The sequence below is a fragment of the Taudactylus pleione genome, unplaced genomic scaffold (genome assembly GCF_031769625.1).
Source record: "Taudactylus pleione unplaced genomic scaffold, aTauple2 ptg000066l, whole genome shotgun sequence".
Classification (NCBI taxonomy): Eukaryota; Metazoa; Chordata; class Amphibia; order Anura; family Myobatrachidae; genus Taudactylus; species Taudactylus pleione.
The window spans coordinates 32,104,477-32,119,395 of NW_028284468.1; the positions used below are offsets into that span (position 1 = coordinate 32,104,477).

At 41.7% G+C, this 14,919-nt stretch overlaps 1 protein-coding gene across 1 annotated transcript in view; it reads left to right on the forward strand.

The window, feature by feature from the left end:
* ATF7IP2 (activating transcription factor 7 interacting protein 2) overlaps positions 1-10,054 on the forward strand; it is a 132,953-nt gene extending 122,899 nt beyond the window's left edge. The window contains exons 9-12 of the mRNA XM_088466764.1: positions 1,746-1,804; positions 2,594-2,654; positions 3,571-3,776; positions 6,659-10,054. Of these exons, the coding sequence (XP_088322890.1) occupies positions 1,746-1,804; positions 2,594-2,654; positions 3,571-3,776; positions 6,659-7,060 (728 nt within the window). The 3' untranslated portion in view covers positions 7,061-10,054. The remainder of the gene's footprint in view (positions 1-1,745; positions 1,805-2,593; positions 2,655-3,570; positions 3,777-6,658) is intronic.
* The last annotated feature ends 4,865 nt before the right edge of the window (positions 10,055-14,919 follow it).

A 14,919-nucleotide genomic window follows, 5' to 3' on the forward strand; every position in this document is an offset into this window, starting at 1 on the left:
ATCTTCTGGTGTAAGGGAAAGAAATTTCCTACTTCATCCTTCAAACTAGCAAGATTTCTTCTTTTTCTGCAGGAAGATCTAGATGCAGGTTTGAGTCTAGGTGCTTTAGGGGTGCGGTCTTCTTTCAGTGGAAAAATTGCAGATATTCCAGAAGTTAACACTTTTTCAGTAGGCTGTTCATATTCTACCACCATATGTGCAACTGGTGGTTCCTTGGTACCTTAATAGGATTCTCAGATCTTTGCAGCAACCACCTTTTGAGCCATTAGCTATGTTCCTTTTTGTCATTGGAATAGAATCTTTGTCCTGAAGGTCACCTTTTCTCATTTCAGTGAGAATAGGGCTGTACTGAGCACTAAACTTTCTTTTATTACAATGATAGTTTCTACATTTCACTTAAATCAATAAAGTGGGGTTCCAGCTTTTCCTAGGAATGCCCCCTGTGCCATGAACCCCGGAAGCCACGGCAGAAGTGATGCTGCAGAGTTAAACCATATCATTTATTTATCTCCATCATAAAAGAAAGTCTGATCGGAAACTGCTTGTCCTTTAATATAAGGGATAAGTCAGGGTCACTTGATGCCAGTGCGTTTCTAGTAACAATTACCCTTCCACCCTTTAAGATCTTGTAAGAACTTCAATGATGTTCTCTATCTTACCACTGTCTCTGTATTTTGGTTCTATTGACAGGAGTAACAGCTACATTACAGTGACTGACAGTTGGTCTGAACTCTGACCCCTCTCATGTAAAGTCATTACCTGAGAGTTCTGGCACCTACTGAGCATATCATGGACAGATAATATTCAGAATCCTATATCATATACACACATACATAATGTGTGTGTGTGTATAAAATTGTACCCTCATCTAAATCAGATTATCACGTACACTTGCATGATGGCCTAATTGTGGCGCACATGCACAACATCCGCCCCAGCTCCCATTGTGTGTGACATTCATGTGAGGTGTGATGGGCACACGCTTTCCACACCGACGGCTGAGGGGAAGGGACAGGGCTGGGAAGAGAGGGCGCAGGAACAGGTGGAACTTCTTAGGGGGCGGAGTGGCTGAGGTAATCCAGCAGATGCTGGGTCCACTTATTTATTAGTATATATGTGTATGTATATCTGACCCCATCTGCCAAATGGTTACTCAGAAGTCCGATGTCCACTCGATGGTACGCCTTTCAGCACACCGCGGCGGATTAGAGCCACAGCCGCTGGGCGTATCAATAGATGCATCATTAGCAGAATTTCACAGTACTGGCCACCTCTGACTCAGGCCAAAGTACTAACCAATCAACTAGCTGTCAGTTTATAGACTGTGCTAGGAAAATAACAGAAGCTGATTGGTTGCTATAAACTACTTATCCACTTTATCTCTCTCCAAGATTTAATATATCTTCCCCATCATATTTATCAGCAGTCAATTTTATTATATAGATACACATATATACATAAACATAATATAGTAGCTATGTATATTGCACTCAAAAATTAGAAATCTAGAAAATTGATGTGATTACAATAATTTTAGCACTCCATCAACTATTTCTTTGACCCAAAAGCATTATGAAAAGCATTCATCACACTCCTCATTAATGCATCAGTTTTGTGTTTTCAATTGGTGTTATGAAGAGAAAGCACTGTATTTCAAAGACCAATAATAATCATGTAATTTGTACAACAACTTTATCTGACAGATTGGTACGAAAATAAAAATGTACACATTTTTCTATTATTAGCTATGCGCAAAATAATGGAATCTATAAAGGAGCACAGAAGTAAAACACATCCTTCAACAGTATGTATATTTTGTATTATTCTTTGTATTGTGATTGACAACGCATGTGGCCTGCAAGGGTATGTTTGTTGAAGAATGAAGCAGTCCCGATACCGGGAGACCCAAGACAGCTGTGTCTAACCCTAACACCACCTTCCCCTAGCCTAACCCTAACCTCCCCCCGGGGTGTCTAACCCTAAGGCCTCGGCGGGAGCCCTGACACAGTAACAATTGTAAGCAAAGAAATGTAGCAAATGAAACAAAACCTAACTAGGTTGTACGCATGATCTGCGATATAAAATAGCACCTGAGTTTTAAATAAAAACGGGCCTCTCCGAAGTGTCAGTAATTCCTATCTATGTGCATAATACTGGCACTTATATTGACATAGCAAAACAAAGGTTCTTCGCCTATTCTGTTTTTACCGATAAATATTGCTGTGTCCCAATTGTCGATTACAGTTAAAATATCCCTTATACTTTATCTTCCTTCCCTCCTCCGCTAGTTATTACCCAAGGTTTATCTTCCCTCCCTCCTAACTACCGGGGGTGATGGTGGGATATGCTGCTGCAGAGGTGATGGTGGGGGTAAGTGGGAAGGACCCTTCCCCCCCCTCTGACATGGCACACACTTCTGTCCACATACAAATTACGTTTTATTGCAGTGCCATCAAATTACTACGGTCTTACAATGCACCCTGCAATCCAAAAAGAGTTGTGCATATTTTGCACTGTGCGTGTGGGGTGACAATTATTTATTATTAATCAGTTCAAGATATACAGATAAAATTTAAGTTTTTCCTTCAAACAGGATAAACAAACCAAGACTGTAATTGATCTAACAGACGATGAGGAGCAAAAGTCAGATAAAGGTATTTACTTATCACTGGAAAAGCCATGGCAAAGTGCTGTATGTGATCACACTGACACGATACTTGGGTTACTCATATGCAGTGTCCTGTAGTCTATCTGATTTATTATTCAGAATTAAATATATTTTGTGAATGTAGAATTCTTGGATATGCATGACATTGGTGGGTACATGGTGCATATAGTAGCTGGTAATGTGAGCCCATGATGATGAGGTTGCACATCACAATGGAACACTGTTCACTGAAGAACCACTTGTTAGTACGTGTAATCGTTTAATACAGTGTCCAAGTTATATTCTGAATGTGTTTGCTTGGACTGTGGGACAAAACTCTGCCGTATCAGAATCAGTTGGTCTGCTACTAAGCTAACCTACATTGGCAACAATGGGCCTGATTCAGAGGTGCACGCAGTTCATGCGCGGCTGCGATTTCTCACGGATTCACAAGTGCAGAAATATGCAAATGTCAGCTTGTGCATTCATCTTTTGTACTTCTATGCGACGGACTGAGCAGATCCTGCAACGCCCACTTTGCATATGTGAGCAATGCTCAGCTGCGCTGGAGGATCTGATTTCTCTACCATAGACGCAACATTGACTCCCTGAGTAGCCCCTGCCTGGCACAGTCTCCCTTGTACCTTTCTCAAAAAAATGCCCACTGTGGCTGCGAAAGAGAATGCTGCCGCATGCCGAAACACAAATTACCAGCTGTATTTTGTTTCCTATTGTGATACCCACTCAAACACTGTACTACAGTTGTACACTTTGTAATGTGGAGTTGGACGCAGTTTACGTAAGATAAATGTGACTAAGTTTGTGCTCTGATCTGCTCTAATGGTATATATAGAGGAGAGCCTATTTGTTAGTGCAGAATGTGTTGATATTGAAAATAGATTTTCTTTTCCCTTTTCTTTCAGATTTAAAATTGGAGGAAAAATGTTCACCCCCACATGAAGAAACAGCCACACCGCCAGCACTGACTCAGGAGAGTGCTACGGTAGAAAAAGTTCCCGATAAGAGTGTTGAGAACAGAGAAGAAGTTTCTTTAAACAAAGATGAAGCTTCTCGTAGTCCTGACATGGCAGAGAGAAAACAATCAATTCACAAATCCCCCAAATCAAAGGTAGGATGCAGCATGTTTTCTTCCAATATTGCTCAATATTCTGCTACATCCATTTTGCCTTCACAATAGAGATACTGGGCCTGAACTGAGTCTGACACAGTTGCTTTGCATCCTCAACCCTGTAGTCTGCAGGACTTGTCAGGCTGTGTACACCCAATCCCACTGAGATATGCTGTTTATGTTCATTGCAGCTAGAAATGTGTGGCTAAGACATGTTACAGCTCTACCACCAGCAGAAATTGGGATATGGCAAATGGCTTACATAGTTCATTAAAATAGACAGTGTCCACTTTTCATAAATTCTAATACTATTGATTGAGGGGAAACCTCACGAGGGGATATTCATTCCTGGCACAAAATAGGCAATCTAATAATATCCATGGAGCAATCGCCCCAATAATGCCTTCTATTAATTGTCTTGTATGAAAGCATCCTGTCCATGTTTTTATTTTGTTAGTTGCCCTCACTACCACCTTGTATGTTAAGGAACACTACAGATGTTATACCCCTTCAGTACAGAACATCTTCCTATGCTCCTGATGAAACCATCTTTCTTCCATTCTCAATTGATGAATCTTTTTTGTCTATATTGTCCATGGTATGAAATGTAGATTAGTTAAATCCGTGTAATCAGCCATAACATTAAAGTCACTGACAGGTGAAGTGAATAACATTGGTCTTGTTATAATGGCCCCTGTCAAGGGATGCGATATATTAAGCAGCAAGTAAAGCGTTCCTGAAGTTGATGTGTTAGAAGCAGGAAATATGTACAAGAGGAAGAGATGGCACCAGGATGCACTATGGAAAGAAACTATAAATAAAAAGCAAAGAGACTGCGCTTACTGTTTCACCTGAAGATGTGACAATATAGGTATTCGTACGTATTCACGTATACTGTGTAGGTGCAGCTATCAAATAAATCAGAAGTCATCTGATGTGTAAAATCTAGAACGATGTGAGAAAATAGCACAATTGCACAGTAGAAAAAATAAAAATCAATAGTAATAAAATATAAAATGTCTGAATATATAAATAGAGCTCAATGGTAGATATAGATAAAGATGGATTGATTAATATAACCTATAATAAAACATAGGTCTCACATAGAAGAAACCATGGATATGTAAAAATCTGTATATAATGAATAAAAAAGGAAAAACAGTCCCGATAGTAAAAAATTAAAAGTTGTTATTAGAGTGTGTACAAATGGAATATAAAATGTACATATATCCCGGAGTTTAACTTAATTGGATAAAGATCATTGGAATGACTGGTTTTATGACCTAACCTGCAGGTAGGTAAATTGCTGTTCACTGTGTCCAGTAGTATCTTTCAAAGCCCTTCCACAGTTGGTATCCCTTGGTGTCCAAGAATCTCATGCAGCTTAGTGCAATCCACTCATGGGTTCCTATTTGAGGGGTAGAATGTTAGGACAGAACGGCTCACTCCAAAAATATCCTGACGATCCAATAAATTCTTGTGTAAGAAATCCGGGTTTAATGTACTGAGTCCGCCTAAAGCATTTCCCTGTGTCAAACAGCTTCATCAGAGGCTTAATGACCTTGTCTCTGCTTTCTCTGTATTAAATACCCTCCTGAGTACTTACAATTCACTGCAGATGTTCACATTGCAAAATGATTGGTCAGTGGTTGATAAATATGAGAGAATATATACATCTACCAAGTGCATACAAACGAACAGTCCAGACAAATGACAATATAGAAAACATTCATATATATCTCTTGACAATCTCAGAAGAGAAGTATACTCACAGCCCCTTCGATTCTTTTCGGGGAAATAATTGTATAAATATAGAGCGGTCTTTAGCAAAATCGCTTCCGGGTTTCTATGAGAACGAGTGACACATGACTCATATGGGAAGCTACCGCCAATAGAGAGACGTCATGGGGCCTGACGAAGAAAGCAAGAGGTAGAGTGATTTCATGGGCACTGTTCTGCTGGGAAACCTTGGCTCCTGGCATTCATGTGGATGTCACCTTGAGACATTCCACCTACCTATAGATTATTTCAGACCAAGTACACCCCATCATGGTAACGGTATTCGCTGATGGCAGTGGCCTCTTTCAGCAGGATAAAGTGCCCTGCCACACTGCAAAAATTGTTCAGGAATGGTTTGAGAGACATGACAATGTGTTGACTTGGCCTCCAAATTCCCCAGATCTCAATCCAATAGAGCATCTGTGGGATGTGCTGGAAAAAAAAGTCCAAGCAATGGAGGCTCCACCTCGCAACTTACAGTACTTAAAGGATCTGCTGCTCACGTTTTTGTGCCAGATACCACAGGACACCTTCAGAGGTCTTGCCTTGACGTGTCAGAGCTGTTTTGGGGGCACGAGGGAACCTACATAAATTAGGCATGTAGTTTTAATGTTATGGCTGTACAGTATGTATGTATATGTTTTGGTGCCTCTAATTAACCCTTTCCCAAAGTATGTAAACATAGTTTTTGTAGCCTATAATTTAACCATTACTTTCTTTGTTAATGAGATTACCCACCTCTGCAGTTCTCCACCCACCTTGTCTCAGTGAGGTGCTGAAAACTGTTCCCCACATTTAGGATGTGGACTTACTAGTGACTTCTACATCACAGCATTGATCCCATGCCCTTACAAATCCTAGGATTTTATTTGCCTTTGAAGCCACCTGGCTCTGGGTTAATGAGGTTCAAGCACTGATGTTGGGAACATTGTAAAAAAAAAAAAAAAATTCTCCATATCGGCAAATCAAAGATTGGAAGCCTTAGCTCTTCTGTCCTCTAATATGTAGTGGACAATATTATTTTTGTCTGGATCATTAATTTCCTTTAATAAATTTTTACTATGATATTTTATATTCCTCATATGTACTTCTCGCTTCCACAGAAAGCTCATGACTCGAAGGCCTTGACGAAATCCCCACTGAAACCTGATGCTGGAACGTTGAAGCTGCCACAAAAGCCTGAACTAAGGCTTGCCCAAGTCCAAAATCCTAAAGGCATTGCCCTCTCATGGAATGTCACCAGTATTGACCCGAACTGCTCCCCTGCTATTGCCTATTGTCTGTATGTTCACCAAGAGGATCCAAACAACCCCAAAAAACTGTGGAAAAAGATAGGTGAAATCAAGGCATTGCCCTTACCAATGGCTTGTACACTAACACAGTTTGTTGATGACACAACATATTATTTTGCTATGAGAGCCAAAGATGCATGTGGACGCTTTGGACCCCTTTGTGATATACAGTCAACTACGGTAAAACCTCTAAGCTCCGCAAAGAAATTATAGCTGGTGTGCTTTTATAACTGTTGTGTAATGAACTTGAGATGTTTTCACTCATATTGAGTTTTGTTGCATTTGTTATGCTCTATCTATTTTAAGAATTTTGGTATTTGTGACATTTGCTCTTCTACTCTTTTCTAAATTGTACAGTACATAGAAAATTACCCAGATACTGTTCTCTCAGTTCAAGTATATGCAGTCTAATGTTTAGTTTAGAAACCCCCAAAGCTTTTTTTTTTTTTTTTTTTTATTACTGCACCATCATTTAACTGAAGCATTTCGATGTTTACAAATTTGGTATCTAATGCTTTAATATATTTATTTTACTCATCATTTTGCTAATTGTAATTTCTTCTATGAAAAAAGATTGCGCTCAGTGCACTTGGGAACTTCCAGACATTTAAACATAGGTATTCTATAAATCCTTACATTCAAGTATATATTCATGTAGTTGCACTGAACAGGGGCTTTACAGTTTTTTAATGAATTCTTGAAGGGCTACTTCACTTTTTAACAACTTCTCTTTCCTGCTATCTAGATGTAGCAGGGAGGGGGTCCCTCCTCTCGTTTGCATGTATTAGCCAGAATCCATAAGGTACCACTTACAACAGTTGCAGCACCTCACAGGTTTAGTAATGTCTATATTTTATCTGTTGGCTTCAGGTGACGCTAAAAGCTGCAGTTAGTGAAGGGATTGACCCCTTAAGGCCCCATACATCTGCGATGGATTGGGGCTATTCCCTGATCCCCAGGCACCGTGGCATTGGTGAAATCCAAAATATGATCATGATCAGCAAATGGGGGATTTTTATAATGAAGAATTCTACCGATTCCCAAGCAGATTGCCGATCATCGATGGCTGCTGATCTGCGTTTCCGGTTGCATCGGGGAAATGGCAGTCAGATGTATGGGGCCCTTAAGTGTTGCACAAGATCAGCAGAACATAAAAGGACTGCCCACTAAGTTTATCAACCAACTGACGTCTATTGCATGGACATTATTGAAGAGAATGGCTTGATCAGTCTTTGCATTTGCACTAATATGCTTTGATAAGCCTCATCCACTGGCCTCATTAGTTGCAACTGGACAGTAAATAAATGAAACATAAGTCAGCACTTATTGCACAGTGAAACACAATTTGAAAACCTCAACACAACATATATGACACAGGCATAGTTAGAAATATAGCAAATGAAGAAGAAAATAGGTTTGTAATAGTGTTTAACAGTCTAATAAAATGAAAATAAATACATAGCAACTATAAAGTTTTTCCACTATTAAGTGCATGGTTACAATGATGAATGCATCCAAGGGGCAAACCAAACATTCAAGCTGTAGTGTACATACACTATCCAGGCCAGATTTGTTTCAAGTTGTGATAGAACGAGCCTTGAAGTTTATGACCTGTAGGTTCAAGTAGCCTTGTATAAAAGAGCAATGGCGAACATTCACAAATCTATATGTCCATATACTTTAAAAGAATGTGAGATACATTATGTTTGCAAATAAGCTCAAAATGTTACTCTGTGGCCCTTTCTGGCTAAAGGAGGCTGCTTGTAGTGTCCTCCTGTGGGATAAATGGGTGTATGTGTGCGTGTATGTATGTATGTATGTATGTATGTATGTGTATATATGTATATATATATATATATATATGTGTGTGTGTATATATATATATATATAACACATGTATATGCTCACACCAGATGCCCAGTAAACATGAAAAGGAGCAGGTTTCAAGACCATTGATCTTCATGCCAGGGCAGCACCCCTATTTGCAGTGCAATATGCTGGGACCGTGGTATGCAGAATACACTGGAGAGCTGACAAGAGAGATTTCAATACTGTGCTGTGAATCTTATTTTATAATTGTCATAATTATTTAAATTTTATATTAGTGTACAATTTTTGTTTCTGCAAGTAAGGTAAAACAACAAATGCAGATCTAAATCACAGATTAAAATATTGGCATAAATCATTTTATATTTTTTTTTAGAATTCATGACTTTTTTTTTTTTTTATATTTTGTGGTTTGTTTGTACACTTTGAATCCCACAGATTTGATGCAATTAGAGACCTTAGGCTAGTTGTATTACTTCTCCCACCACCTGCACCCCCACCTAATAAAGACACATACTCTTAGAAATGTTTTTGACGAGAGATTTAATCCTTCAGTTTCTTTAAATGATGATTAAGCTGTAAACGCAAAAGTAACTTAAAAGTTGCTCACTGGATGTTCCAACGACTTTCACAGATATAGGGCTGGGTACACGCTTTAAAGGAGAAACGTCCGACCAGCCGATTTGGTAGGCTATGCACACTTATCAATCCCATACACACAGACAGACGTACCAATATCCCAAGATATATCAGCATCGGCTGTGCTGCTGGGGCGACCTGATATCTGTGAATGACTTTGTTCACAGACATATCAGGTGTACACACCCTCCTATACCGATCGTTTGTCATTTGAACGAAAAATATATATCGACTAACTAGCTTAACTGACTGAGATGATAAAAAAAACTGCTATTAGCAGTAGCAAATTGTACTTTTTAATGTGTATTGCTATGTTTTTTCCAATTTTTTTATTTTATTAGAAACACAATTTTAGAATATTCCTATATCAAAATGGTAAGCCATAAATATGGCATGATCTAATTTGTTTTGATGAATGCCAATTGCCATCATGTTCTTTGATACCTGTATACAGTTTTTTTTTTTTTGGTTGATTTTTTTGTGTTTACATTTTATTTTTCTTGCTGCACTCAATCTACACATCTAGGGTAAAATATGATATACAATTGATTTGCTTTTTTTTAGATTGTGTAAGGAATGATTAGTGCTTTTCTATGTTAATAAAGTGCAGTGCCTGTAGGATTTCTTAGCATTGTCTTCTATGCACTCTTATGTAGTGTACAGGGGGAAGGGTATCGTAACAACAGACTTCCGAATTGGGGCAGTTGAAACCCAATATTTGGATTTTTATTTGTACTAATAAAATGCAATTTTAATTCAATTATTTCTTTTACTTATTTTGTGGGATTGTTTGACCATTTCTTTAGCATTCACGTATACATCTAGTGTTTTGCTGTTTTGTAATAATACATGCATAGGCCTAAACCACATATTAATATAACATTAGTTGCATAGAAGTTTACTGTGGTGAAGAACATGAATGTAGCTACCACGCACATTAATGTTCTTTTTGTGTAGAGTGCATAAACTGTAGAACTAGAACAGTGATTGTAATTACCAACCACCCAGTGCCAGGAATTAAGCACTGTACCTATAATCTCCAAGTAATCATAGAAAGATAGAATTTAACAACGGATAAGAAATAGCTAGGAACCAGTGCTACCCGCTGTAATCAACTGCCTGGAGGCACAAATCAGCACAGTGTCTGTAATCACTAACTGGAGCCATAAACAATTCTTGTACATGAAATGACCAACCTAATGAATAGCTATCAAGGGTATGGTAAAGGACAGGTATGAGGACTGTTATTATAGTAGCAAGATATAAAAAAGGTACAATTCTTCAGGGTCCACAGGGATTACCATGGGGTGTGGTTGGTTGGAGTAAGCCGTGCATCAAACCATTAAAGCTTTAGCTCCCTGGATGCATCGGACCTCCTCCACATGTACCCCAGCCATGCCAGACAGCTTTTTCGTTTGGTGCTGGCAGAAGCAGTCGCATCTTTGAGTACCGTTACCTGTGCTAGACAGCCCCAAGCTTTTATTTTATGTTTTAGTTTTTACTTTTTCTGAGCAAGTCGTGCTGAGCGTCCTAATGGACGCCTGCGTGACTGATCATACTACCCCCGTTAGTGCCGCAACATCGGTGAGCGGTCCAGTGATTACGGTGGGCACCAGTTAGCGCTTCCCTGGTAGACCCTGGACTGCAGCCAGATAACTGGATGTCAGGTAAGGTGAATCTCTGCTTGTGGGGACTCGCGTCTGAATGCAGTCCTTACCTCCAGCTGTGGAGACCAGCTGGAGGCCGCTGTTGTGGGGTGACTGGTGCGTCTACTCCCCCATTACACCACCAGGGCAGTAAAATCTGGCGTCTGGGGCCTTTGTTAAGCCAGTAGACCCGGGGGTTAATACAGTAGTGGAGAAGTAAGCTCTCCCCTGACAGCCCCTCCCCCAGCTCAGATTGTGATTTCACAGCTGAGTCTTCCCATATCGGAGCTGCTCCTCCTACACCTTCCACCCTAATGAGATGCTCAGGTGCCTTTAATCAGGGCTTTTCTGAAGCTGTCTCCCTGGAGCCACGTTATCCAGCACTCAAATCCTACCAGCCTAGTGTTGCTTGAGTAGTTGAATCCGTGCCCATTGCAAGTAAATTTGTGTTTATTTGCATTGTATGTGACTTGTGTTAGCTCTGCTGTGGTGATATACTGCTTTAGCTTTCTGACTGTCAGTTATATCTATCCTTGCTGCTCGTTCCTTTGCTAGTGAGGGTGGTTAAATAAATCATGAATATAGAGGATGAGGAACCCGCTCCTAAGCTTAAAGCCCCAGTGTTTAAAAGACAAAAGGTGGTTAAGGCTGTTCCCTCAATCAGAACAGTTCACTGAGCTTATAGGGGAAGCATGGAATATTTCTAACAAACTGTTCCAGATTACAAAAAGACTGGTGTCTTCTTATCCTCTCCCACCTGGTGAGTACTAAATGGGAAGTCCCACCTATGGTGGAATCTCATGTGGCGCGTTTAGTTAAGAGGTCTACATTGCCTATACCATCTGCATCCTCCTTTAAGGATGCTACAGATAGAAAACTAGAAACTAGTCTTCAGTCTGTTTACTTGTTTTCTGGTGCTGTTACTAGGCTGGCTAAGGCCGCAGCCTGGGTAGCTAAGGCTGTTGAAGGATGGACAAATGCACTGGAAAACAGCATGTCATCAGATGCTACCAGGGAGCAACTTGCCTACATCTACCATATTCAGTAGGTGGCCTCTTATTTAGAAGAAACTGTTGGATACTGGACTGCTTCTAAAGCATCTGCGACCTCTGTAGTCACCCAAAGAGTCCTTTAGCTGCGATCCTGGACAGTGGACTCTGACTCTAAGAAGACCCTCGAATCCTTGCCTTTCTCTTGCAACATGCTGTTTGGCGCAGAGCTAGACAAGATAGTGGCTACTCTGGCAGCCTCAAAATCTGCTTTTTTGCCGTCAACAGCTACTCCTAAGCCTAATCCTCAAGATAAGGCAAAAGAACAGTCTTTTCCAAGGAAGCCTGCTTCGAACAAGACCAACAAGTCTAGATCTAAGCAGCCTTCAGCTCCTAGACCTGATGACAAACCCTCAGTCTGATGGGACAGGCCTCCTCCTGGGGGATCTCAGGTTGGGAGGCCGACTTCTACGGTTCACAGACAGACAACCACAGATGCCTGGGTCAGAGAAGTGGTCTCTTGTGGATACGCTCTCACTTTCCAGAGACTTCGTCCCCAGCAATTTTTTTGTACAGGTATTCCATCGCACTCCATCAAGGCCCAGGCCTTCGAGGAAGCCATTCACCCTGCTGAGTTCAGGTGTGGTAATACTAGTTCCTTCGGATCTTCGAGGAACTGGTTTCTATTCCACTCTTTTTGATTCAGAAGTTGAATGGGTCTCATCGGCCTATTCTGAATCTCAAACCCCTCAACAGGTTTATCAGAGTGCCTAAGTTCTGCATAGAAACTATGGGCTATTGTTCTGGCAATGGAACCTGGGCATTTTATGGTTTCTTGGACATTCAGGATGCGTACCTGCATGTGCCTATTATGCCATCCAACCAATGATTTCTATGGGTTGCTGTCATTTGGTCTGTTAACGGCCCCTCGGGTCTTTACCAATATAATGGCGGTTTTGATGGCCTACCCGAGGCATCAGTGAGTCAGAATCCTGCCATACCTAGACAATGTAATGCCCGGCTCCGAGGAATCCCCTACTGAGGGGCTGAAAGCTGAGGTCCCGGGTTGAGGGAGGAATCTGATGTTGATGAGACCTAACCAAAGGCGCAGAGACTAACCTGCAAGGAGGTGTTCACCAGTGACCCCTCCAAGCAGGATATGGGTTTAGCTTCTCCTGGCAAGCAGGTCACAGCCCTTTGATCAGGTATCCGATACGAGTGTGAAATGGAGAGAGGTACACCACTACGGCCCAGAGAAAGTACTTTGGAGAAGTACAAGTACAGGTTCTATACCTATAGGTACAGAGTTGGCACATTGGAAATTGTGTCCTGAAGTTATATACAGGAGGGCAGGTCCATGGAGGAGTAGGATGCTCTGCTGGCACTGGAGGAGGATGATGATAGCACTAGAATAGACAAGCACTGAATTTATGGCGTTTTGATCCTGGTGCACCATTGGAACAGAAGGATAACTCAATGGTTGTACAGAGTACACGAGGTGCGAACTGAGACGCACCCCGGAGGATGACCCAGTGGTAGTACTTGATAGATGTGGACTTAGCACACGGAGTGCGAATTGAGACATACCGGAGGATGACACAGTGGTTGTACTCTGTAGATATGGATTGAGTACACGGGGTGTGATGCTAGACGCTCCAGAGGATGACACAGTGGTTGTACTCAGTTGAAGTGTACTGAGTACACTGAGTACGAATGGAGACGCACCGAAGGGTGATAGATGTTGGAGAAGACTCAATAGCAAGGAACTGAAACCTGGAATGAAGTGACTGCAAGCATACACCAGTAGTAACGACGTTGTACAGGCAACTTCCTGGTATATACCCTATGGTTGCAGTTCATAGGAGGACAGCGTCAGCTGACCAAAACCATGCTACCATTGGTTGGAGGAACAGTCAGGTGAGAAGGACTATCACGGTGGCGCCCATGATGGTAACCACGACACAGAGCCGCACATAGAAAGCCCAGAGTGCCTAAGGCAAAATCCTCAGTGCGTCACCCTTTGCCGCACCTGACGTCTGACCGCACGAGTAGTCAGGGGAAGCCAGTGCTGCGGTGAGTAATGGCCGAACCCTGACAGACGACTTCTTAAGCTTGGCACAGTCACAGGCTGTTTTACAATGCCATCTCCAACTGACCATTGCCTTTCTGCAAGCACACGGCTGGATCATCAATTGGAAAACGTCCTCCCTCTTTCCAACATTGAAGATGGTACATCTGGGTGCACTCCTAAATTCTCGGGTACAAAGGATCTTTGTGCCAGCAGACAAGATTTCGGTACTGCAATTGCGTGTGTGCATATTGCTCTGCAATTGAAGAGTATCCATTCACTCAGCAATGCAGGTCCAGTGTATCCACCTTCGATATGGTGGAATATGTCCAATTCCACTCCAGACCCCTTCAACAGTTTATTCTCTCCCAGTGGAACGGACCGTATCTGGTCCAGTCCCAGATGATCCTCCTATCTCCAGACATTTTGCTTTCCCTCATGTTGGCTACAGACGTCCCATCTGGACGAGGGTCACCCCTTCTGGATTCCAAATTGAGGATTCTCACTACGGATGTCAGCCTTCGCGGAGGGGGCACGGTGACAGGTCATCATACCTTTCAGGGAAGATGGATAACTCAGGAAAATCATCTGCCTATAAACATCCTGGAGCTTTGAGCTGTGTAGGGTGCTCACTTTGGCGCAACACCTCCAGGGTAGGCCTATCCAAATGCAGTCTGACAATGCGACCACAGTTGCCCACCTCAACCATCAGGGAGGCACGCAAAGTCGGGCAGCCATGCGGAAAGTAGCACAGATCCTAACGTGGGCCAAACTTTATCGCCTGGCAATCTCTGCAGTAATCATTCTCGGAGACCTCGACTGGGAACTGGACTTCCTAGGCCATCAGGATGTACACACAGGGGAATAGGCTCTTCACCCGGATGTTTTTCAACTCCTGGTGAA